This window comes from Natrix helvetica (assembly GCF_964273705.1).
Source record: "Natrix helvetica genome assembly, chromosome: 1".
NCBI classification, from domain to species: domain Eukaryota; kingdom Metazoa; phylum Chordata; class Lepidosauria; order Squamata; family Natricidae; genus Natrix; species Natrix helvetica.
Window position 1 is genome coordinate 351,466,998 of NC_138548.1, and position 25,660 is coordinate 351,492,657.

Below are 25,660 nucleotides of genomic sequence, written 5' to 3' on the forward strand. Positions count from 1 at the left end.
GGTCTCCCCTACGAGCTTCCTCGCCCCTCGCTGCTTTTCTCCAGTTGCTGTGTTTTGTTGGAAATTCCCCCCCCCCAAAAAAAAATCTGATTGTGATGACATTGGTGCCTCACCAGCCATAAACCTCACCGCACGTCACTGCAATACATTATACATTATACTTAGAGCCTAAGGATGAGCTGATATTAACTGCATACGCTGATGCAAGTTTTGCAACTGAGGTTTCCACGTGTAAATCTACATCAGGTATCGCAATATTCTTGGGAAAAGCATTGGTTGGATGGCGGTCTATCCGTCAAAAGCATATAAGCTTGTCTACAATGGAGGCCGAATTTTCATGTTTATCTTTGTTATGTACCGATTTAATTTGTTACAAGCAACTACTGGTAGTTATGGGAATTAATGTTCGAGAGCCTATTGTTGTATATGAGGACAACCAAGCAGCGATCCAGATGGCAACAAATATTGCTGTAAAGGCAAGTTCAAAGCATACTGACTTAAGATATATGAATGTACGGCAAAGTGTTAGTTGTAAAATGATTAAACTAGAATATTGTATGTCTGAAGAGAATATTGCTGATCATTTTACCAAGGCACACAGCCATTAATAACCAGCAGTTCATCGCGTTTGGAAAAATACGTTTTGAAATCAGCCCCAACAGGCCCCTTGGGCCACCCCCTCCACACCCAGTTCAAAATTTGCTTTATTGTGGAGTCCTTTGCAGAGTGACGTGCAACGTCACTAGATGAGACGGGTCCAGTTTCCAGGCAGTCAATAAGAAGGACCAGTGTCTCTGGGGTGGGGTCGGCGGAACTTCAGGCAATGGGCAGCGGCTCAAGGCATCCGCGTGCCCTAAAGTGGAGCCGGGTCGGTGAATGAGACGGTAGGAGTAGGCAGCCAGGAAAATAGTCCACCTGGTCATGTGGGGGGATAATGATACCGGGGTGGGGCGATCCCCAGCCAGTAAGCCCAACAATGGCTTGTGATCCGTAACCAGTTCGAAATCCCAGCCGTAGAGATATTCGTGGAACCTTTTTATTCTGGCCACTGCAGCCAAAGCCTCCCATTCTGATTGGCTGTAGTTCCGCTCCATGGCGGACAAGGTCCTGGAGTAAAATGCAATAGTGACTTCGGTGCCGTTAGGCATCCGGTGGCTGAGGACAGCGCCGACACCAAAAGGGGAAGCGTCACAGGTCAACACCAATGGCAGGGTCTGACTGTATTGTACTAGGAAAGAATCCACTGACAAGAGTCATTTCACTGTGGCAAACGTGGTGGTCTCGGCTTTGCCCCAGGACCATTTCGTGTTCTTGGCTAGGAGATGATGTAATGGTTCAGCAATGGTGGCTTTCTGTTTGGGAAAGATGCTGTAGATACTAAGGAGCCCGAGGAACGCTTGCAGTTTGGTCTGATTGCGAGGTGTGGGGGCATCCTGAATAGCTTTAACTTTTTGTGAATTCGGGTGGATTCCAGACCCATCGATCAGGTACCCGAGGAATTCAACCTTTGGTACTTTAATCTGACATTTTTCTTTTTTGAGGCGGAGACCCTTGTCTCTAATTCTGGCCAAAACTGTTCGTACGCGCTTTAAAAGTTGCGCCTCATTTGCAGCCGATACCAAGATGTCGTCGAAATAGGGGACGACTCCTGGAATCTCCTGCAAAAGTCGTTCCATAACGCTTTGGAACAGTCCAGGGGCAATACTAACTCCGAATTGCAGGCGGTGGTATTTGAATGCACCCTGTGCATCACAATGGTTTTCAGCTTCTACGGTAGCACCATCTCCTGGCAATTGTTGGTATGCTTGCGCCATGTACAATTTTGCAAAGACTTTTCCTGGGCCAAGCGAATGTAGTAGATGCTGTACAATGGGTACAGGGTAGGTGCTTTGTTGTAACGCTTTATTAATTGTGCACTTATAGTCCGCGCAGATGTGGACAGACCCGTCAGACTTGACGGGTGTCACAATAGGCGTCTCCCAGCATGCATGATCGACTGCCTCTATAATGCTCTGGCTCATGAGTTTGTCAATTTCTTTGTCAATTTTAGGATGGAGAGCGAAAGGTACTCTCCTAGGTTTTAGCCTAATGGGGGCTATAGTGGGGTCCAAGCTAAAAGAAATTGGGGTTCCCTTGTACTTACCCAGACCGGTGCCGAAAATGTCCTTGAACTCCTTAAAGATGGCTTCAGCGCCGTTGTCCCTCACGGAGTTGATTCTGGTCACTTCCATCCCCAAAGCTTGGAACCAATCAAGCCCCAGGAGGCTCTGAAGGTTGCCGCTGACCACTGTCACGGGGAAGTTTTTGCAGAAGTGTTTGTAGTTCATCCTGAAGGTGCCTTGGCCCACGGTGGGTACCTGGTTTCCCTGGTAATCGCACAGCCGGATGTCAGGGTTTCAGAGGTGCTGCTTCTGTAGCTTCGGGACCACTTGCTTGAGGACTGACCACGGCATTATGGTCAGTGACAACCCGGTGTCGAGCTCCATCTCGCATGGAGAGTCCTCGATGAGGACAGTGACTTTCAGCTTTTGGGGGCACCTGGAGCGTACGTGTCTAACTGGGACAGTGACATTCAGCTTTTTGGGGCACCCAGAGCAGATTTGTCTAACAGATGTATGATTAGTGATTCTATTGTTGCCTTCAGACTGCCCTGGCTACTTCTGCCAGGCCCCTGGTTTGGGCCTCTGTTGACGGCTTTGTGTATTTTTGGGCTGTCGGATGGCGGTAGGGAAATTGCTGTGGCACACCTTGGCGATGTGCCCCTTCCGCTCGCACTGCTGGCAAGTTGCTTCACGAAAATGGCAGGACGGTCAGGCAAGGTCTCCACAGCTAGAACAGGGCGGAACTTGCGAATTGAATTTTTGTGCTGGCTTGGTGTAGCTACTCCACATGTGGTAGCTGTCATCCTCCTCGCTTTCAGAGCCCTCGGGCTCGGTACTCTCGCGATTTACATGGGTACTTTTCCGCACGTCTTGAGGTGCGCTCTGGTGTTGTAGGGTCTACGTCGACTTGGTGGCTGATTCGGATGCCCTAGCCTTGTCTAGTGTGATCTGCAGAGAGAGATTAGATTTAGCGAGTAGCCTCCTCTGCAGGGTAAAGTCTCACACGCTGCAAATTATGCGGTCCAGAATCAGCTCGTCCAGGTCTCGGAACTCACAGTACGCTGCGGCTTTCCGGAGTGCAGCCACCTATTTGTTGATTGATTTGCCCTCCATCTGGTTTCGGATGTTAAATTCGTGCCGGCGAACGTACTTGGACGGCTTGGGCGCATATTGGGTCTTCAGCGTGTGTTGTAGTGCAGACCAGGATACCGCTTGGAGCGGGGTCAGTTCCGAGAGGTTTTTTGCCGTTTTGAACACTTCCCGGCCACAGTAATCGAGGACATGTTCTTTTTACGGGCTTCTGGAACGCTCGCGAGATCGTTTGCCTCGAGGAAACACTTGAATCGTAGCATCTACGATTCCCAGTGCTTGGTGGCTGGATCATACGGAGTTGGTGGGGCGTACATAGCCATCTTGATTCAATTTTGCCATTCAGCAGCAATGGCTTGCTCGATGCCGCACAGGATACTCTGGGCTGGATGTACTTGCAGGATCACTTTTGCTCTTTTTGTTCGCCTAGTTGCCTTCCAATCCCACCTTCGTCGGCAGTGTTCGTTCGGGTAAAGGAAGACACACAAGGCTTTAGTAACAACAGCTCCTTATTGCAAGTAAGGTAAACATCCAGCTGAGGAAGGGTCGGACAGCAGCCCTTTTTAAAGGGATCAGTCAGACCCTTTGACCAATGGGATTAAACCTCTGTTCCTGCCGGAACAGAGGACCTTGGTGGAAACCACTGTCAGTGGGGAGGGGGGAATATCTAACAGATGGTGTTACTATCTTCTATAAAAAAATTCGTAAATCTAAAAAATATTCAAGTTACACAAGAGCTTGCTCTTCCTGAGACCATCTTATGCGAGCTATCCCTAAACACCACACTTCACTTCCTACTTTGTTACAGAGCCCCTGATCACAATCTTGTACATGCAAACAAACTAACTTCACTACTAACATGGGCCATCTCTTGCCCACACCCTTTTATCTTTCTTGGTGACCTCAATCTTATTAACTGGTCTCTAAATGAATGCACAATAGAACCGATACATACAACCATATATAATACCGTTACTAATCTTGGATTGAATCAAACAACACTAGACTCAACAACTGCCTAGATCTCATCTTCTGCAATAGTTTAAAATCAATCTCTTCGGGGACCCCTTGTGACTAACAAAGTCTCTCCCCAAAGCCCTTCATAAAAGGGTCTATAAAATGTTCTCCACCCACCTGATCTCCCTACTCCCAGATAGGTTCCCCCTCTGTCCTAGGCTGGCCTGCGACTATTAATTTACTCTTTGTATCCATCCTTTGCCTGAAGGGTTAGGGTTAGAAGTTAGAGAAAGGATTATAATTTCTACATTCCCCTTCATCTGTGAGGCATTCTATCAATTGCAGCATTGGATTGGGGCTTGTATGAAGGATTTATCCCAGTTTCTTCCATGCCAACTTTACTCCATTTCATCCCATAAGTGTTTTTTAAAAAAGCATTTTCCCCTTTAACAAGCTGGTTGGATCAATCATAATAGAGCTGGAAGGGACCTTGGAGGTCTTCTAGTCTAGCCCCCTGCTCAAACAGGATATACCATAATCCACAAGCCATAAGGAGGGCAAGATTCCCAACCTCTCCTTTAGCAGAATGTGTGGATCAATAATTGATGGAGGTGGGGGTGGAATCCCATGAATTTTGACTTCTCCCCAGTTTTTAAAAACTTTTTTCTTCTCTTTAACAGGATGCTGGGATCAATTGTAATCGATCCGGGGTTCATCCCAAGGATGTTTGCTTCTCTCCAGTTTTTAAAACAATTTTCCCTTCAAAGATCTGATCGGGGGTCCGTCCCGTGAATTTTTGCTCCTCCCCAATTTGTTCTTTTTAAAATACTGTAATTCTTCTTTAAAAAGCCAGCGAAGATGACCGCAAAAGCAGCAACCAATCATCTCGGTTTCCTGCCTAGGCAGATCCCAAAGGCGGTCACCTGATTTGCAGGAAAAGAAACGAAACTTAATTTTCTTTCCCTATCCCGGCGGAGGAGGCGGCGATGGCGGCCGAAGCGCCCTTGCAGGATTTTCTGGAAGAAGCCACCTGCTCCATTTGCCTGGACTTCTTCCAGGACCCCGTGCTCATCTTGGAGTGCGGCCACAACTTCTGCCGGGACTGCCTAACTCGCAGTTGGGGGGCGTCGGAATCGGAGGCTTCCTGCCCCCAGTGCAGACAGACCTTCGCGCTCTGCAGCCTCCTCCCCAACAGGCAGTTGGCGCGGGTGGCTGAAGTGGCCAAGCGATGCGGAGGTCACTTGGCCGAGGAAGGAGGGAGCTTCTGCCCGAAGCACCGGGAGCCCCTCAAGCTCTTTTGTAAGGACCACCAGACCCTCATCTGCGTTGTCTGCGACCGATCCAAAGAGCACAGGGGCCACTCGGTGATCCCTGCGGAGGAGGCTTTCCAGGAATACCAGGTCAGACAGGAGGAATCACTGCGGAGGGACGTCCAGATCTTTGGTCTTTCTGGCAATCCTTAGATCACTTTACTTGCTTTCTCTGTTGGCAAATTTGGTTTAGCCTGGTGCAGATGCCAGTGGGATCAGGACAGGAGAGGCGGTGGAACGGACTATACTTTCAAAAGGGTCTCGCCAGCTAAAGGAGCAAAGCCAAATACAAATACAAATTGTATACACTTGAGATCAAGAGTTAACACCCTCTGAATCACTCATTGGTTCCTTGACACTTGTTTCTTTTGATCTCTTGTCCTGGCCCACTTTACCCTCCTCCTTCATAAATAGCATATTTAGTGCTAATAAGCTTTCTTATCCAAAATGCTGTGCGTTTTATTATTATAATAAGCTAGAAGTTACCAAAGTTTATGTCTATGTGCCTTAGCATCCTTCTAACCCAAGTCCTTCTAACTTACCTGTAATTTTCTTATTGCTAGTTAGTAGTGTCCCATGATTCGTTATCGGTCTTATTATAGTCCTGTGCAACTTTCTGCCTGGGCCATTCCTTTAAGAAATTTCCCTAATTCCAGCCTGAGACCTTCACCTCCTGCTTTATCCTTTGTGGCTACAATCTTTATGAAGACAGATTTACCATAGTCCTCCACTTACAACCATTTGTTTAGTGACTGTTCAAAGTTACCCCAGCATTGAAAAAAGTGACTTATGACTGTTTTCACCCTTGTGATCATTGCAGCATTCCGTGGTGACATGATCAAAATTTGGATGTTTGCCAACTCTCATGCATTTATGATGACTGAATATATCCATGATGCCGAACCTATGGCACGCCTTCCAGAGCTGGCACACAGAGCCCTCTCTGCTGGCATGAACGCCATCACACCAGGTCAGATCTCCATGGCCTTGTTTTTGTGAGCTTCTGTTTCCCTGCAAACGATGAAAAAGAAGGTCATAAAAGAAAAAGATCTTTTAGCTGGCGTTAAAAGTTCAGCCCCTAGGCTGACGAAGTAGGGACTGCTCCAAAACGGAAGGAAACAGAAGAGAAAGTGTTTACAGCTAGTGAGGAATTTTTATCCGTTTTAAAAGAGACTGCCTATAAAAAAAATTAAAGCTAATTTAAATCTAAGAATAAAAGAAATAAGCAGCAGAATTATGCTTTGGATGGTTTTGGTCAGTGGGTTATCTTAATTTTTAAATGTTATATTCATGGATGGAATTTATGCAAACTGTTTGAAATGAATAGATCAAGTTTTCTTCTATAATTTTTACTATTATTTTCACAACCTATGGACTAAATTTCTCCTTATTTTTCACTACGTGTGTCTTTTACTCTTTCTTCTCTATTTCATGTAAGAATTTGACTTTTTTTTTTAACTTGGAATATTAAAAGATACGAAAAGAACAAAGAGAATTGCAACAATTGTAACAGCAAAGGGGAAGATAACACTGCTACTAGAAGACTGGAAACTTGTGTATTGAAAACAAAATACTTTTACTTTCACTACTGATTATCCTGGTCTGGAACTTTAAAGATACACAGTTTGTTTATAGAAAGTGATAAGAAGTAAAGCACCATTTTTTTTATACAAATGTTCCTTTGAAGTATATCCTTAACCAGAGATCTCATGGTGAACCTAGGTGTAACCTTGTAAAAATCTTCCAAGTCAGAGCAGTGTTTTAACAGCTGGAAACTATGGCTTATTTTCAACAACAGAGAGAAACTGTCAGCTTGCAAGAGATAATGTTTGCAGTACAGAAACTATCAAATACATTTGAGAAAATGTTTGAAAAATTAGAGCACCTAACAGAAAAAATATGATGAAAAGGATAGAGATGCTTATCAAATGGGAAAAATAGAGGGTAGAGTCTCAAGCAATAAAGAGAAAAATGACTACAAAGAAATAAAACCTGCTGACATCTGTGGTGAATGGTTTCTGTCTGAAAATGGAAAAAGTGGAATATGGAAAGGGGAACTAGATGGATGGGAACCCAACCCTAGATGGCAAGATACAGAAGAAGAAAAAATAAAAGAACTTATGGACTTAAAGGGAGAAAATTTATTAGTAACACCATTGATAACAACACTGACAATTAAAGACAAGCTGATTAAGGAAAAAGAGAATGAGAGAATCAATAAACAATGAGTTGCAAAGAGGAGTCCATACAAACCTGATTAAGGAGATGATTAGAGGACTGATGCCACAAATGGCAGAAGACATGAGGCTGTTTCGCTACTGGAAAGATACAGGCTGATAGATGAAAGTGTTTAATCTAAAACTAGTTGGACTTAGTGAAATTTAGTGACAATAGATATGGTTAAATAAACAATTGAAAATGATAATAATGTACACATATGTATTGGTATAACAAGTAATAATTGGATATGAATATTGAATGGTACCTATGAAAGGAAGATGAGAAATGGTTTAGTTACATATAAAGATTAACAAAAAAAGGACAAAATTATGATAATGGATATAGTCAAATAAAGGAGAGATAATGATAAAAATGTATATATAGGTATGGGTACAACATGGGGAAATTGGATGTAAATTGTAAATAGTGATTTGGAAAGGAAGATTAGAAACCTTTGTTACTAAATATTATTGATGTTTAGTTAGAATAGGCCATAAGGAATAGTATTATTGGGATACTAGAAATAGCAAATGAGATGCCAGTATGTGGTTATGTCTTGAGTTTTGGTATGTTTTACGATGAAGGACATTTAAACAATTATAGTCAAACGAGAATGGGGGTAGGATGATGGTAATATGTACAAATATATTTGATTTAAAATACTGGAATTAATATGAATCATGGGTGACTGTGAAAGAAACACACGAATTTTTTTTGTAACCAACTGATACACTTTCTACAGTATGTAAAGAAAGAGGATTTTTTGTGTTGTGTCTGTTTTGAAAATTAAAAATAAAAAACTTTTTAAAAAAACCCTGTATTTTCTCTTCAGATCAAGGTTGGGAATTGCCTGAAGGCTCAGCAGAAGCAGAAAGAAAAAATAGTTATATACAAAAGAGACACAGAGAAAAAACTGCAGGAGAGGCTTGTAAGTATGGATCCAACAGTAAGGAGCAACTGAGCTAATAGGAAGGAGAACCCCATCCGCCATCTTTAATAACAGGCAGCCTATGTTTTAGTACAAGTTCTGACTTAAAGGAAATTCAAGATAAAGACGGTGTTAGGGCAGAGAACTTGTTCTTAACCTGGGGACTGAGATGTCACCATTGGCTGAATGAGTCACAGTTGGGTTAAGTGCACCTGTCCCTTGAGCCATGTATTATGCAATGGGTATGGCTTGATTAGTAAATTAATGCAAACCGTATTTCATCTTATTGAAAAAATTGTGAACTCAAACATTTCTCTGTCTCCTCTTTTGGGAATCCCTGATTGCCAAGGAAATTTTAATGAAAGATCATTTAAACTGGAGCCTTTTTAAAAAAGAAACCTTTCCCCTCTGCATTTTTTAATATCAAAAGTGTTTTTTTTCTCCTTAGGAAATTCTCCCACCTCACTTTTGGATTCTTCAAGGAATCTGTTTAATTATTGTAACAATAAAAATAAAAATAATTAAGTCAAATAATTAAAATAAAATAAAAAATATGCCTTTTGCCTTTTCTCTTTCTTGTTCCAGGACCTCATCAAAAAAGAGAGAGAAAATGTAGTGGCTGAATTCAGAGAGCTACAAGTCTGGTTAGAAGGACAGGAGAAGCTTCTATTGAGTGAAATGGAAGAAACGGAGAAGGAGATTATGGCAAGAAAGGAGGAGGGCTTGGCCAAGCACATGGAGGAACTCTGCTCTTTTGACCATCTCATCCAGGAGATAGAAGAGAAGTTTCAGCAGCCAGCCAGCAAACTCTTACAGGTCAGGCAGGACGTGGAGATCATAGAATCCTAGGGCTGGAAGGGACCTTGGAGGTCTTCTAGTCCAATCCTCTGCCCAAAGCGGGAGTCTTTATACCATCCTGAAAAATGCTTGTCCAAACTGTTATTGGAATCCCCCAGTGATGGAGCACCCAGAACTCAGGGAGGGAAGCTGTTCCACTGATAAATATTTCTCACTGTCAGGAAATTCTTGCTTATTCCAGAAGTGGTATTCTGCTAGGTTCTCCCTGGTTCAGGCGAACTGGCAGTGGTGGCGGCAGGGGACTCCCCCCACCCATCCAGATGTAATCATAGATGCTCTGCACATGGGCAGAAGCACCGCACACCGCACACGCTCCTAGTTCCAAACCAGTAGTGAGGATTAGAGCATTTCATGCATGGTTGGATCTCCTTCCACCATTTTCCCTCAAGAGCTACAGGGAGTAAATCGATGCCCTTTTCCCTATGAGAGGCCTTCAAGTATTGGAAGATGGCTGTCATGTCTCCCCTAAGCCTTCTCTTTGTTAGGCTAGCATACAGAGTTCCCTTATCCATTCATTGTACTGTTTGGCCTCCAGAGCCCTTATCATCTTCACTGCTCCTCTCTGCATTCTTTAGCCCCTCCACAGAATACTTTATTTGTCTTTCCTTTTTTCCATAAATTTAATTGAAATTATAATAGTGAAAAGTAAAATGAAAATAAAGAAAACAGGGAAGTGGAAAAGGCTAAAAATGGGAAAGAAGTGTAGGATAAAGGGAAAATTAAAACATTGTCTTTCAACCTTTTACTGCACAGTAAAATACAAAATAAAATTACAGCCTCAACTCTTATTTTTGAATATTCAGTAATTATTTGACATGCCTAAAAACAGATTAGTCTAATAAGCAAAATCAAGCATCATTTTTTTCTATCTTGGGCACAAAGTTTAGAAGCTGCTTCCAAGTAGAAACAATGGGTCATATCTAATTAGCAGTCAATTTTGTCATTTTTTCTTGCTCCATCACTTTTTGTGGAGATTGATATATCTTTCCATATATCAATGGAAAGGATTCTGGCTGCACTTGACCAAGTTCAAAATCTTTTTTTTTCAACTCCTCATTTAGTAATGAGTAGGTCACTAAATGAACTATTTATTCAAGGACTATCTGTAATGGCTAATGTTAGGGATACATAATGTAATTCAGAAAAAGCAAGACATGCGAGAAACAAGAATTCAAAGTACTGGTCACTGTGTCTGTATATTCTTTGAGGTTCCCATCCCATATTAGGGGATATGGTGGGTATTCTTTGTAGGGTCTCCCCCTCCCCTTAATCTCCAGGGCAAGGAGAAACCCAACACTGATGACCTTCTACAAAGTGTTATAACCACTTGGATTTTCCAGAGTGCCTTGATTCTGGAAGCATAAATGGAGGTTTTTTTTATCCTATTGATGCACTATTTTGTTTTTTCAATATTGTAATTGGTTTTTTTTTTTGTAAAGAAATTTTATTGGTTTTACAAAAAAATTCAGGGAAGGGGATAGTGCAGGGGTGGGGAACCATGGCTCTTTTGCGACTTGTGGACTTCAACTCCCAGAATTCCAGAACCAACATGGCTGCCTCAGGAATTCTGGGAGTTGAAGTCCCCCAGTCATAAAGGGGCCATTGTTTCCCACTTCTGCTATAGAGCAGGGACCTCCACCCTCCAGCAAACCTCCAAGCTTTGCTGGCTGAGGAATTCTGGGAGTTGAAGTCCACAAGTCGCAAAAGAGCCATGGTTCCCCACCCCTGGGATAGTGGATAAAGTTACAAATTCTGACAGCTACATTATGCAGGAAATGGCACTCCCCCCAATTCTCATAACTTTCACTTATTAATACATTGAGTATTCACTACTTAGCAATATTTTGACAGCATATTTTTTACCTTATATCTTCAAATAATTTCAATCTATTTTATATCAAATAGAAAAAATTCTCTGTATTAGCAATTGCATTATTTTTCTAATTCACTTTTGTGATCTAAGTTTTCTCGGTGTTGCCTCTTCTCTCCCCTCCAGCAAGGCTCCAGCACCTCCCGTGTCCTGTGTATCCCGTATGGTGTCATCAGTTTTATCTAGGAGCACTTTGTTTTTTTCCATGAAGACCTCCGCCTCCATGGTTGTGTTAATTCTAACTCTAGTGTCCTCCCAGAATATCAACATACCTTCTGGGAGAAGCCATCTGAACCAAACCCCTTTCTGGTATAATTTCTTTGCTAAAAACGAATATTTTTTTCTTTTATCTCTAACTTTCTTTGGGATTTGTTTCAGGATGGCTATCTCTCTATCCTTGTATTTTAACACTTGCCCCCTTTGTGCATTCAGAATCTCATCTCTTGTAGTCTTTCTAAGGAATTTAATGTGAACCTCCCTTGGAACATTGTGTGCTCTAGCGTAAGCGGAATTGACTCTATAGACCAGGTCAATATCCCATCCCAGCTGTTGTCTGTCTTTTTTAATATATTCAGCCAATAACTTTGTCATAATTTCCCTCAAATCTTCATCATCAGCCTCGATTACATTTTGAAATCTAAGGAAAAAAAGACATTCTTTCAAACTCCATTTTTATCTGATGGTTCTCAAGTTCTTGATTTCCTCTCTGGACTCCCCTCACCTCCCCTCTCATCTCAGCCGTCCCCTTCTCCAAAACTTCCAGCCTTTGTGCATTTTGAGCCGTTCGGTTTTGATTTTCTCTGAGCTGTTCGTTCATTTCTTTTAGTTGGTTCTTCAATTCCTCTTGCCCCTTTAAGATCTTTTGTAGCATCTGTTGGGTTAGATCCTCCTCCGGGGGCTTGGGTTGTAACACAGATGTTAGTGTCTGTTGCCCGCTGGGGCTGGATGTTGAGGATGTAGGGGCAGAACCCGCATAGCCTGGTTTCCCAGGTGGTGGTCTTTTCGGTGCCATTTTAATAAAGAAAGCTCAGAGATGTCTGTGTCAATACAATAAAAAGGCAGCTATAAAGGTGGGTAGCCAAGAGAGATCGCGAGGCAGGCAGTCCAGGCAAATAGAGACCTTTTCTATAGTTCAAATCCAGATAGTAAAATCCATTGTTCCAAGTCCAAGGTATTGTATATCAAGAAATATCTCTAAGTGTCACGGAGACAAAGACAAAATGCCAGCAGTTTCTGTGGGTGGAGTCAAATTTCAAAGCACAAGAAGACAACGGAAGTGTGCCATCTTGCCTTGCCAGCACCGGGATCAGAAGGCAACAAACCAAAAGTTTTTAAAGTTTTCACAAAAGTCAAATCATCACCTCATTTTCACAATTGCAGCAAAGTATTCATCTGCTGTTTGCTATGAGTGTGATTTCATTCCAAAGCTCTCTCCACACTTCCTCCGGGGATAGAGAGCAATTTAAAGCCGCCTTTCCAAGGGGGGGGGGAATCCCCCTCCCTCCAGTCACACTTCCCAGGAGCAGATTGAACGTTTTAAAAAGCTGGCAATCCTTTTTTTTTTCAGTCTGAAAAGGGAACGGGGGGGATTTCCACCTCACCACATTGCAGCTGCAGCCTTCAAATCGTCGAATACGTCCAGCTGCCTCGACGCGAAAGCGTGAACTCGCGCCTCCCCTTTTGCCTCCTGGTGCCTAGGGCAATGCAGGAAGCCCCCCCGCGGCCACCACCGCAGGGGAACCCCTGCTAGCCGCCCCCTCGGCAGGGGCCCCTACGAGGCTCCCTGTGCCCCCCCCGATTAAGGGGGAGCCCACCAAGAGCACACGGGGCGAGCGAAGCACGCCCGTCACGATCCACAGCTGGAACCTGAAGTCCTCAATATTGTAATTGTGTTCAATTCAACTGGGGTATAATTTTTCTTAAACACGAAAGTAAAAAAGGTGATACAGGAGCTGACATCACATCGGTACGACGTGCGATCTTGGAGCTCCGAGATCGCAATCAATACTTTTGCGGCTGGATGGTCCTTTTGGGCCTAAACCATCCCGAAGAGACAGTGATAGGGAAGAGTACGTCTTGTTGATCCCAGGGACATCGCAAAGTCCCTGATTGATCCAAGAGAATCTCTTCTTGCCAGCGACAGAAGCACAGCCAAAAGCTGCTGAAGTTGGGACAGCTCTGGAATGGGAGGAAAGTGGAAAGAGAAAGTGTGTCCATCTGGTGAGGAAATCTTATTGTTACAAAAGAGACTGCCCCCCCCCAAAATTAAAGCTAAATTAAATTTGAAAACAGAAGAAAATAACTGACGAAATTAAGCTACATTGGACAGTGTGTTATCCTTTTTTTAATTTACTGAACGGATGAACGGATTAGTTTTTCTTCTTCTACTTCTTTTTTTACCTATGGATTAAAATCCTTTTCTTTATTTTTCTAATACTGGCTTGGATGAGTTTTTTTTTCTATTTTGCTTCACTTAAAAATTTTGTTTCTTTTAAGCCTGGAATATAAAGAAGGTATAAAAGGAATACAAAAAGGGTTGTAATATCAGAGGGAAAGAAAGCAACACTGCCACTTGGAGGCTGGAGGCTTGATTCCTGGAAATATTGCCCTTTCTTCTTTCGCTTTAATCATTTTGACTTTGTAATTCAAGGTTCTTCAGTGTGTTTATAGAGAGAGATAAGGAGAAGAGCATGGGTTGTTTTTACAGGTGCTCTTTGGGAGCTTCATTGGCAGCTGGAGAGAAGTGAAAACAAAGCCTTGTTTTGAAAGATTAAAAATGAACTTGTGTCAAATCTAATAAAAAGTTTTGAAAGCTAGAGTGGCAGTGTTTATCAGTTGGAACAATGGCACAACTTCAAAAAGAAACCTTAACATTGCAAAAGATTATGTTTGAAATTCAAAAACTATTAGAAGTAACAGAGAAAATTGAGAAGAGATTGGAAAACATAGGTTGTAAAACAGTAAAATTTGATGGAAAAATTGAAGATGTTCATCAATTGGAAAACGTGGAGATTAGAGTCCCAAAAACTGAAAGGAAAAATGAACAAAGAGTCAAGAGAATTGTTGATACCAACAGGGAACTGAGCGTGGTTGGAAATGGAAAGAGTGGAAATGGAAAGAGGAGATATATGGACAGGAGCTCTACCCTAGATTTCAAGGTATAGAAGAAGAAGAAAGAGAAGAATTGATGGTGCTAAGGAGAGAAATTTTGTCAGAAGCACTATTGATAACCAAAGATAAGCTGATTAAAGAAGCAGATGGAGGGTTTCGAGATTATATAAGATATGCAAAAAGCAACAAGTTGCGAAGAGAAGTCCATACAAATCTTATTAAGGAAATAACCAGAAGACTAATCCCACAAATGGCAAAAGACATAAGACTGCACTATTACTGGAAAGACACAGGTTGATATATGAAAGCCTATAATAAAAAATTAGTCCAATTTAGTTAAATTTAGAGCATTATGTAAAAAAATGAAGTGATAATGGATATTGTTAGATAAATAATTGATAATGATAACAATGTATTCATGTGTATTGGTTTGATAAGAGGAAATTTGACATAAATTGCAAATGGTGACTATGAAAGGAAGTTTAGAAATTCTGTTATGTATGAAAGCTTAGAATAAAAAAATAGATCAAATTTAGTTAAAAATAATGTATATATATGTATTGGTCTGATAAAAGGAAATTGGATATAAATTGTAAACAGTGATTAAGAAAGGAGGTCTAGAAACTTTGCTATTAAATATAATCAATTTTTATTGAGAACATGTCATAAAGATGTAATGTTATCGGATGATAATGGAAGCAGTTAATACAGTGCTTCTCAAATAGTGGGGCGGGCCCCCCAGGGGGGGCGCGAGGCTCCGTAAAGGGGGGCTCAGCTCAAATTATTTTATATATTTTTGTTTTGCAGGTTAAAGTTTTTTTTAATATTGTGTTCCTTTAAATCCTGTGCTCCTTTAAATCTTTTCTGCTACAGTTAATAAAGCTATTCTTTGTTGTAAATTGATCCACATTTCTTTCTTTTTTTATTCTCTTATATGTTAATAAGGATACAGTGTTATGCAGAGGTGTACTTATAACAATTTTATAGACAAATGATACTATTTACAGTCGCGAGGGGGGCGCGAAATGTTTTCTTCTTCCTAGGGGGGGCATGACAGAAAATAATTGAGAAGCACTGAGTTAATAGAATGCCATTATGTGGTGTTTTTTTTTTTAATTTTTTTGGAATATTTTATATAAAAAGGACGTAAAAACAATTATAGTCAAATGAAGGTTGAGGTATGATGATAGTAATATATATAAATATACTTGATTTAAAATATATAACTTGATATGAATTGTAGGTGATGACTGTGGAAGGGATGCACAAAAGTGTTTTTTTTGTAACCAATTGACACACTTTCTATAATTTGTAAATGGAAGATGGTTTTGTGGTGTTTTTGTGTTTTGTTTGTCTGTGTTTATTCAAAAATAAATTCTTTAAAAAATAAAAAAGAAAGTAAAAACAATACCTCTCTAAAAGAGGTTGAAAAGTTTGGGGAAAAAGAGCAATGGGATTTTTTTCATTGAAAAAATGGAAGTACTTTATATGTCTGTTAGTGTCTGTCCAGATGTTTCACTCACTTATTTTGTGAATGTAATAATTTAATTTTATGCATAGGAAATGGCTCCTTTCAATGCTTTGTCTCTTTATTTTTAGGACATTGGAAGTGTCTTGAAGAAGTAAGTAAATCCACTCTTTTATTTACAGTCTCAGATCAGCAGCTCCTGCAGCAGTTTTCCTATTTTGGAAAGTTCTGTTTGTATTTAGTAGTATTTGAATGTAAAGACAATGTACTGTATTTCAGGGCCTTTTAGACATTTCCTCAGATAACTTTCAACACAATATAATTAGCAGTATTTGATATGGTGAATTGTTATAGTCCAATGATGGCGAACCTATGGCACGCGTGCCACAGGTGGCACTCGGAGCCATTTGTCAGGGCACGCGAGGCGCTGCCCTGTCAGCTGGCCAGCACGCATGCACGCGCTGGCTAGCTGAATTCACCCTTTTTAAAAGCCATTTTTCACCCTCCACAGGCTCCAGAGCCTTTATAGGAGCCTGGGGAGGGTGAAAAGAGCCTCGCCCGCCCCCCCGGAGGCCCTCCGGAGGCTTCATGAGCTTCTGTGAAGCCTCCGGAGCGCAAAAAACCAGCCCTACAGGCAAACCGGAAGTTCGGGAATGGACTTCTGGCCTTCGGAGCGCTCAAAACGATCCTCCTAGCAAACCGGAAGTCACTTCTGGTTTGCTCGGGGGGTCATTTTGAGTACTCCAAAGGCGTCAGGGAAGCCTCCTGACAGTCCCTGAAGCCTCCGGAGGGCGTCCGGGGGGGCGAGGGAGGCTGTTTTCGCCCTTCCCAGCTTCCTATAAAGCTTCTGGAGCCTGGGGAGGGCAAAAAAACATGTAAAAATGGGGGGGAGGTCGCGCCTGTGGTGCCGCATGCGCATTGGGGTTCGCACATTGCATTATCGCAGCGACCCCCCTGCGCTCCCCCCACTTATGGCACGCGAGCCAAAAAATGTTCACAATCACTGTTATAGTCCGTCACACACTCAGCCAGATTGAATTTGGCCATTTTATCCACCTATTGAGTCCTTCCCAAGAAGAGACAGATGTTTGATGGTTTTATCAGAATTTTTTTTTGTTCTCTTACATACCATTTTAAGTATTCATTCACATAATGGTTATTCTTTACATTTGTCATTCTTATACATTTATTATTTTATTTAATAGGTTATAACATACAGTTTGGGTTGCTTTATTTACCATCCCTTCCTCCTGTTGTAACACCACCTTATTCCCTTTCTTTTCTCCCTCCCTCCCTTTTCTACTTCCTTCCTTCCTCCTCTTCTTACCCTTCCTTCTTCCCTTACCGTTCTCCTACTCTTCCTCTTCCCATTCCTACCCTCTCTCCTCTTCCTCTCCCTTCCATCCTCCTCTCCTTACCTCTTTCTTCTTATCCCCATCCTCCTTTCATTCTCTCCTCCTCTCTCTATTTTCTATTATTATAGGTGTCTCTTTCAGATCTCAGTTTATGTTTCCTTGGGATGGTATTTCCGCAAACCCAAATATAATTTGATATCATTTCTTATTCCCTTATCTTCGCTAATCTATTCTAACTATATTCCCTCCCCACTTTATATCTCGCTTTTGGATATATACTTATATATTTAATATTTTCTTTTCTATTTAGATGTTTGATGGTTTTAAAAGTATCATTGTAGGATGTAAGCTCTTTAAAATAATGCAACGATCATAAATTCATCCCATTTGCCAAGTACCCAAATTGTGATTACAGGGACACTGTGACAGACGTTAAGTGCAAAAATGGTTGTAAGTCAGTTTCTTGAGAGCTGTTGTAACTGGTTGCTAACTAATAGTCATAAATTGAAGGTTACTTGTTACTGTATTCATCTCTCTTCAATTTCATTGGATTACCTTTAATCCATCAAGATCAGTTTGAATGTTATATCCATCTTCTAAATGATTATCTACCTCACCTACCTTAGTCATTAGTCATCAGTCATTTGGTACGATGTAACCCATTTTTTTTCGCCAAGAGATTCACAATAATTTTCAAGAGTGGGGATCCCCAAACTGAAACTGGGTTGCCATGGGGCCCTTTTTGAATAGCTAACCAGAGAAATGACTGAAGCCTGGGAAACAGGGGCCCTTGTCAGTCAACAGGAGTGCTGATTTACCACCAGATTACCAGGAGCCAAGGACTTAGCAACACAAGAAAACGACAATCAATGAACTGGCCATCTACACCCCACTTAACAAATAAAAGCTACACGCAACCAGGCACTACAAAGCTTCTTCCATTGGCAGGGTGATAAACGATGTTCTTTTGTCTTGGCAGGTACCAGGCTAAGAAAATGTATGAGAATCCGGTGGATTTACCTGAAGATCTGAAGTGGACAATCTGGGATTACAGTGATATCACTGTGTTTCTGAAAAGGGCCATGAAAAAATTTAGAGGTAAAAAACAGCCATCGAGGTTTTACACTGGATGAGATTCTGATCCCAGAGCCTCCATGAGAGATTCTGGGTTGATGTCACATGGATCAAAGAGGGATCAATTCCAGGATCAGCGGAAGAGACACCCTCATTTCTCTGTGGAAAGGCCTTGTGTCTTGGCACCAAGAGGGGGAAGAGGAGCTTTCTGGTTTCTCCCATTAAAGATGGGCTACCTAAAATACAGGAACGATTAGCTACTCATAATTGACCATTTACAGATAGTCCTTGACTTACTACAGCTCACAGTGATCCTTCAGTTATAATGGCACTGAAAAAAGGTGACTTATGACCGTTTTTCACAATTATGACTATTGTATCATCCCCACAACCACATGATTCTCCGAAGTAGCCTGTGGAAGGAGTCACTGATGGGTTATTCTCACTTCCAATCTGTCCAGAAACTGAGGTTAAAGTTGAGGCCACTCCCCTCTACTTCCTCTGCATGGCTCCAGTTTAATCTCAGTCTCAGCCCATAAGAGTACTGTTTTTGCGTGGCTCTTCTGATTTAACGTTTTAGTGAGAATTTTTCCTATCCTGATTTCTCCCATCTCTTCTCCTATTGTCTCCCTTGTGTGTTTTGCTGTCAGGCATAAGCAGAGCTTTGCCAAGAGCTTTCAAGCCTCTGAGACTGTTGGCGGCCATTCCATTGGGGGTTGCTGGAGCTCTGCAAGTCGCGGAGGTGCGTGCAAGGCAGAGCTCCTGTTCTTTTGAACCGCGTGGTCGACGGCCATTTTGGAGAGGCGGAGAGCAGGATTTCATGGCTGGAGCGCAAGGATCGTCGCTCCTCTATATTCACCACAGGCGCTGTTTCGGGGCCACTGTGAGTGCCGGAGGGGCACGGGAGGCAAAATTCCTCCGTGAATCAGGGACAGTCTCCTGCTGCGCAACCCAGCATCAGGGTCCAAGCTGTGGATCGGCAATGCTATCTTGGCCACGTACAGGAGGCATGGGCCATTGCCGGACACTTGCAAGCAGCCCTAGCCAGCTGGAAGGGGTTAGGAGAAGGCCGGAGGTGGTGAGACAGGACCATAGTTCGGTGGTCCCGCCATAGTTCCGTGGGCCCACATTCATGCCAGGGAGCTGCAGTGGCTTCTACTGCCCACCAGAGGGACGGTACCAGCGATGCAACCTTCGAAATCCCATGCCACCCCAGGTTCAACTGTCTCTTCATTGGTGGACGTTGCCGGCCACCAATGTTCAGGGAACCAGACAGGTTGGTGCTAACGACTGATGTGTTTCTTTTTGGCTGGGGGGCACATCTCGACTCTCAGCTAGCCCAGGGACGATGGATACCCTCAGACCTAAGACAAAACATCAATTGGCTGGAACTCAGGGCAATCCACCTGGCTCTTTGCCACTTCAAGGAGCGGATCTCCGGACAGCATGTTGTTCTGATGGACAGTGTCGCCACCAAGGCACATTTCAACAAGCAGGGGGGCACACACTCTGGCCCTTTGGAATGAGGCAGCAAAGTTGGGGAACTTGGCAGAGAGACATCTCCTGTTGCTGATGGCAGAGCATATATCAGGTGTGGACAACCAGCAGGCTGACTGGCTCAGCAGGGCAACCATGGACCACAGGGAATGGCAGTTGAACTCTAGAATCTTTGCCGAGATTTGCCAGAGATTCGGCAGGCTGGTCGTCGACCTGTTTGCCACACCGTTGAACGCACAGGTCCAAAGATTCCTCTCTCGGTTCCCAGTTCAGGGAGCAGAGGACGTCGACGCCCTGCAATGCAGATGGCCAAAGGAACTCCTCTATGCCTTCCCTCCCCTTCCCCTTATTCCTGGGGTCCTGAGGAAATTGGTGACAGAGGGGGCGGAGGTGATAGTGGTGGCTCCCTACTGGCCCCAGTGGGCTTGGTTCATGGATCTCATAGATCTGTCCATGTCTCCCCATTGGAGGATCCCACAGGGGGAGGTGACTCTGCATCATGGGGCTTTGAGTCATCCAGGGCCCCAGTGGCTTCAATTGATTGCCTGGCACTTGAGTGAGGCAGCCAAATTCTTGGCCAGGGTGATCAGGACCATTGAGGCGCTGCGGAGACCATCTACCACTTTCATTTACAATGCGACCTGGTCCTCCTTTATGTCCTGGTGCCGGTCCACGTGGGTGGAACAGGCGACAGCTTCAGCACCACAAGTGTTGGAGTTCCTCCAGGATGGCCTTGAGAAGGGGCTTTCCCACAACACCCTCAGGAGGCAGATTGTGGCACTGGCGACAGTCCTGGGGGGGTGGGGGTTGTTCCTTAGCACACCATCCGATTATTAAGAGATTTCTTTGGGGGGCAGCTAATCTTCGGCCTCCTGTGGTTAATCGGTTCCCCACTTGGGACCTGCCCACGGTCCTTCAGATGCTGACTGAGGCACTTTTCAAGCTTTTAAGGACGGTGAGCCTTCAGTTTCTCACCCTTAAGGCAGTTTTCCTGGTGGTAATTACATCCGCCAGGCGCATTTCTGAGCTTGGCGCTCTGTCCTCTAGGGCTGACCTGTGCATATTTCATGACAACAGGGTCATTCTTAGGCATGATCCTTCGTTCCTGTCCAAGATTAACTCTCCCTTCCATAGCGCTCAGGAAGTAGTTCTCCTGGATTTCTGTCCAGCATCATCCAGGGAGAGGGAACGTTCCTGGCATTGCCTGGATGTAAGAAGGGCACTGCATATCTATCTGAAATGCACAGCCTCTTTCTGGAGGCCAGAGGCGAGCTTCGTCTCCTTTCAGCCCTCTACCCTAGGGACAAGGGTGTCCCCAGCTACCATCGGCAGGTAGATTAGATTGGCCATCACTAGGGCGTATGAGGCTCGCAGGCTTCCGGTGCTGGCTGGCATCACGGCACACTCCACCAGGAGTGCAGCCACGTCTGTGGCCTGGTCGACTCAGCGCCCATCAAGGATATTTGTAGGGCGGCCACCTGGGCTTCACCCTCACCTTTCATCAGGCATTACCAGCTGGATGCTTATGCTTCAGCTGAGGCTTCTTTTGGTAGGAGGGTTCTGCAGGGAGTGCTGGACACTCAAGAGGCTCAGGCCCAGTGATTCCTTCCCATCGATGTCAAGCTTTGGTATGTTCCATCAGTGACAGGCTACTTCGGAGAATGTCAGTTGGTCTTACCTGAACTGCATTTCTCGAAGTCCTGTGGGAGGAGTCACTTTCCACCCTAGTTGAGGCGTTTGCCAGCACAAGGGGTCCTGAGCCAGGTTTTTATTGGCTGTTGGGTCAGTCAGGGTCCTGGGTTGGGTTATTGTCTTTCTTTTACCCTTCCTTCCCAGGTTCTTCTTTGGAACATTGACCTTCAATTAAACTGGAGCCATGCAGAGGAAGTAGAGGGGAGTGGCCTCAACTTTAACCTCGGTCTCTGGGCAGATTGGACATGAAAATAACCCATTAGTGACTCATTCCACAGGACTTCGAGAAATGAAAGTTCAGGTAAGACCAGTCATAAATGACTTTTGTCAGTGCCGCTGTAACTTCACTACACAAATAGTTGAGAACTACCTGTATATGGAATATATAGTAGAATATATTTATACCTGATGGAATATATATACCCATAATGGCATTTTGGCTTGTGGCTTTCCATATTCCTTATTTCCTGATTTGAGTCCAAGGAAAGCAAACTGGGGTATCTGAAGGGAGGCCCTTCTGTTGCTCCAATTCCAGTGATGAGATGCTTAATTCCTCCCTTTTCTTCCCCAGATACTCTGGAAAGTGGACTTCAACTACAGGAAGGTAAATTTGTGTTATAGGAATTGCTATTTTAAGCTCTGATGCCAGTAACTTTAAGAGAAATATGATAGAGTAACCAACAAGAAAAATATAGGATTAGATAATATATAAGACTATGATGATCCAGTAAACTTTAATGATTTTATGAACTATTACCATGATGGTGAACCTATGGCATGCAGAGACATTTCTGAGGGCACGCAAGCATGCATGTGTGCACTGGCCAGCTGATTTTCAGCCATTTTTCGCCCTGCCCAGGCTTTAGGAGGCTTTCCTGAAGCCTGCGTAGGGCAAAAAATGGCCCAATGTGCCCCCCAGAAGTCCAGAGGCTTCAGTGAGGCATAATAATAATAATAATAATAATAATAATAATAATAATAATAATAATAATAATAATAATAAAAAAATATTTATTTCTTAGCCGCACCCTCTCCCGAAGGACTCGGGGCGGCGTACAATAAAACATATGAAATAAATATATAGACAAGACATACATATAACAAAGACGTATACCAAGACATATACACATGCGTGCACATGCATGACGGGGGTGTGTGCGCACATGCGTGGGGGGGAGGGAATTGCATTATGGGTGTGGGCACACATAGGCGCAACCCCCCCCACTCCCCCTGCTTTTGGCACTCCTTGACAAAATGGTTAGCCATCACTGAACTATTACTTGTCATTTAAATGTACAATATGAGCTAATGAGTGGAGACAAATTCCTTGTGTGTCTGATGCATACTTGGCCAAATAAAGCTGTTGTTCTGTTTTGTTCTACTCCTTTCTATTCCATTCTACACATCATCTAGAAAACTGAAGTCAATCTTGGTGTAGAATGAAACATCTGGACAAATGGGAAAATATGACCTGGGACTGAAAGGAATATTGAATTCCTACCAAGCTAATAACATCCTGATGAGTTTACTGCCTGACTCTAAGTTGATGAGAGACCAGATCTTTGGGAGCAGAGAAATTAGGTCCTTTGGGTGAAAGCAAATAGCAAAGTAGGAGCATCAGGGTTGCGTCCACCATGTGGGCCATCAGACTGATGAAAGCAGAGGTTTCCTGTGCAAAATCCTCCCCTTTTCTACATGCCTGTGACACCCTGATGCTCGCAGAGAAAAGGGCGGAGCTTCCTCACATCCCATTGTGCGTCCCAAGTTCCCTCTGGGGGATCCTTCTAACTCTTGCCAGTTGAGAATTGAAACATGGCAGCCTCTTGCTCTACCTGATCCTCTGGATTAATGCTCCAGGTAGAGTCCCTCTTCAACCTTGGCTGTCTCACCAAATCAGTGAAGGCAAAGCCAACCACCCTTCACTCCCAATTCCATTAATCTCATCTGCAAGATGGAAACTAAAGAGAATTATGCATGGAGACTGGAGGAGGTGGAGCACTATGAAGGATTAGAAGGACTTAGCCAGGGGTCTCCAGCTTTGGCCACTGTAATACTTGTGGACTTCAGTTCCCAGAGTTCTCCAGCCAGCATGGCGGAGCTGGAGGGCAATCAGCAGAGGGTATGTCCCATGGGAGACTAGAGACCAGGGGGATTGACCAGTGGAGACAAGAGATGAAGAGTTGAGGGGAGGAGCCAAGAGCGGTACAGGTAATCAATGGATCCTCAAGGCATGTAGCCTAGTGGCAGATGGAGGGAAGGCAGCTGGATTGGCAGTTGGCAAAGGCAACCAAAGTGAATAGAAGGCCAGAGGGGTGTCAAACAGGCCGGTAGTTAACAGAGGATGGTAGTAAGAGAGTGGGAGAGCCTGAGTGCTTGGAGAAAAGGGAGAAGGGGGGACCTGGAGACTAGCAGCCCCAATGGGGGAATTCTGTTAGTTAAAGTCCACAAGTCTTACAGTTGCCAAAGTTAGAGGATTCTTGAGCAGACAATGCTTTGGTGTTGTTGAAAAAAACAATGAAGCTGGAAGCTGAACTCCATTCACATAAGAGGATTAAACTCTTGGGGGTGAAGACACAAACCAGTCCTGCAGCTGAAGCTTTTATTCTCCTTCCTCCCTCCCTCCCTCCCTCCCTCCCTCCTTCCCTTCCCTTCCCTTCCCCTTACAGTGAATGTAACTCTGGATCCAGACACAGCCCATCCTGACTGCCTTGATGTCTCCAAAGATCAAAAAACTGTCAGAGGAGTTTTGCGAGTTAAAGAAAACAATCATTTCTCAGACCGCAACAGATTTGTATATAATCCTTGTGTCCTTGGCTGTCAGATGTTCTCAACAGGGAGACATTTCTGGGAAGTTATTGTAGGAGACAGAGGAGAATGGGGTGTAGGGGTTGCCCACAAGCCAGGGAACTTAATAAATGTTGATGGGCAGACCAGGTGCTGGGAGATTGGGAAATGCAGAGGGATACACACGGCCGCCTCTCCGTCAGAATGCTATGACCTGTTCCTGAGTGAGAAGCCCACGAGGATCCGGATCTCTCTCAACTGCGAAGGGGGACAAGTGAGTTTTTTTGATGCCAGCACAGCAACTCTGCTCCATACATTCTCAGACACTTCCTTGGTTGGACTGACCCTTCTGCCCTATTTCTGTTTGCCTTTTGGTGCCTTCGTGACGCTCCCCTAAAAGAAGGAACCCCCATAGACAAAACTTTGGAAAAATCCCTATTTTCCAAGCAGTGATCTCTGAAAGCCTTTAAAGCAGAGTTTCCTTAGCTGTTTGCTACTTCAGCTTCCTTTATTGTTCTATGCCACCCTGATCAGTCAATTAGCCCATTAAGGAATAACCTCATCATCATTTGTCTGGATAAAAAAAAACCAAGATGTCTTAGGGCTTTATAGGCTTTAGCATCATGTGTTCAGGTGTATCAGCATTAAAAATACCTTACAGCTAAACCTGTCAATCATGATTTTATATATCTGTCACAGTTCTCCATCCCATGCTTGTTTGTTTCATGTTAGTTGCAATCAATGATGGTGTACGTGCCCATAACTTGGTATATTCTGTAATCTGTCCCTTCTTTTTTTCTTTCCTTCTCCCTTTTCAGCCAGTTTCCTTTTGACACATGATTGTCATAATCCAACAAACCCTAGCAGGGCTTCAGCAAGTATTACACTCAATATAAGCTTTATAACCTCACAGTTGTTTTTTTTTTTACAAATCCTAGTCCTTTTTCTATCTTTTTATACTTACGTAAGTTATCTAAAATAATTATAGCTGAATCATGGATTGTGTCTAATCACACTTGGTCAAATAAAGGTGTTGTTCTGTTGTATTCTATTTTGTTCTACTCGACTCTATTTTGCTCCTCCACTGTGTTCTGTGCAAAATCTAGAAAACTGAAGTCAATCTTGGTGTAGAATGAAATATCTGGACAAATGGGAAAATGTGGCCTGGGATTGAAAGGAATATTGAATTCCTACCAAGCTAATAACATCCTGATGAGTTTACTACCTGACCATAAGTTGGTGAGGGACACAGAAATTAGGTCCTTTGGGTCAAAGCACATAGCAAGGTTGGAGCATCAACGTTTCCTCCACCGTGTGGGTCATCAGACTGATGAAAGCAGAAGTT

The 25,660-nt window shown here is 43.5% G+C and overlaps 1 protein-coding gene across 1 annotated transcript; it reads left to right on the forward strand.

Annotated features, from left to right (window-relative positions):
• Positions 1-5,030: 5,030 nt before the first annotated feature.
• LOC309385239 (zinc finger protein RFP-like) lies at positions 5,031-25,366 on the forward strand. Its single transcript, XM_081939471.1, has 7 exons — positions 5,031-5,548; positions 8,511-8,606; positions 9,192-9,422; positions 16,045-16,067; positions 18,248-18,366; positions 22,103-22,135; positions 24,198-25,366. The coding sequence occupies exons 1-7, from the start codon at positions 5,135-5,137 to the stop codon at positions 24,710-24,712; spliced, it is 1,431 nt and encodes a 476-aa protein (XP_081795597.1). The 5' UTR covers positions 5,031-5,134; the 3' UTR covers positions 24,713-25,366.
• The last annotated feature ends 294 nt before the right edge of the window (positions 25,367-25,660 follow it).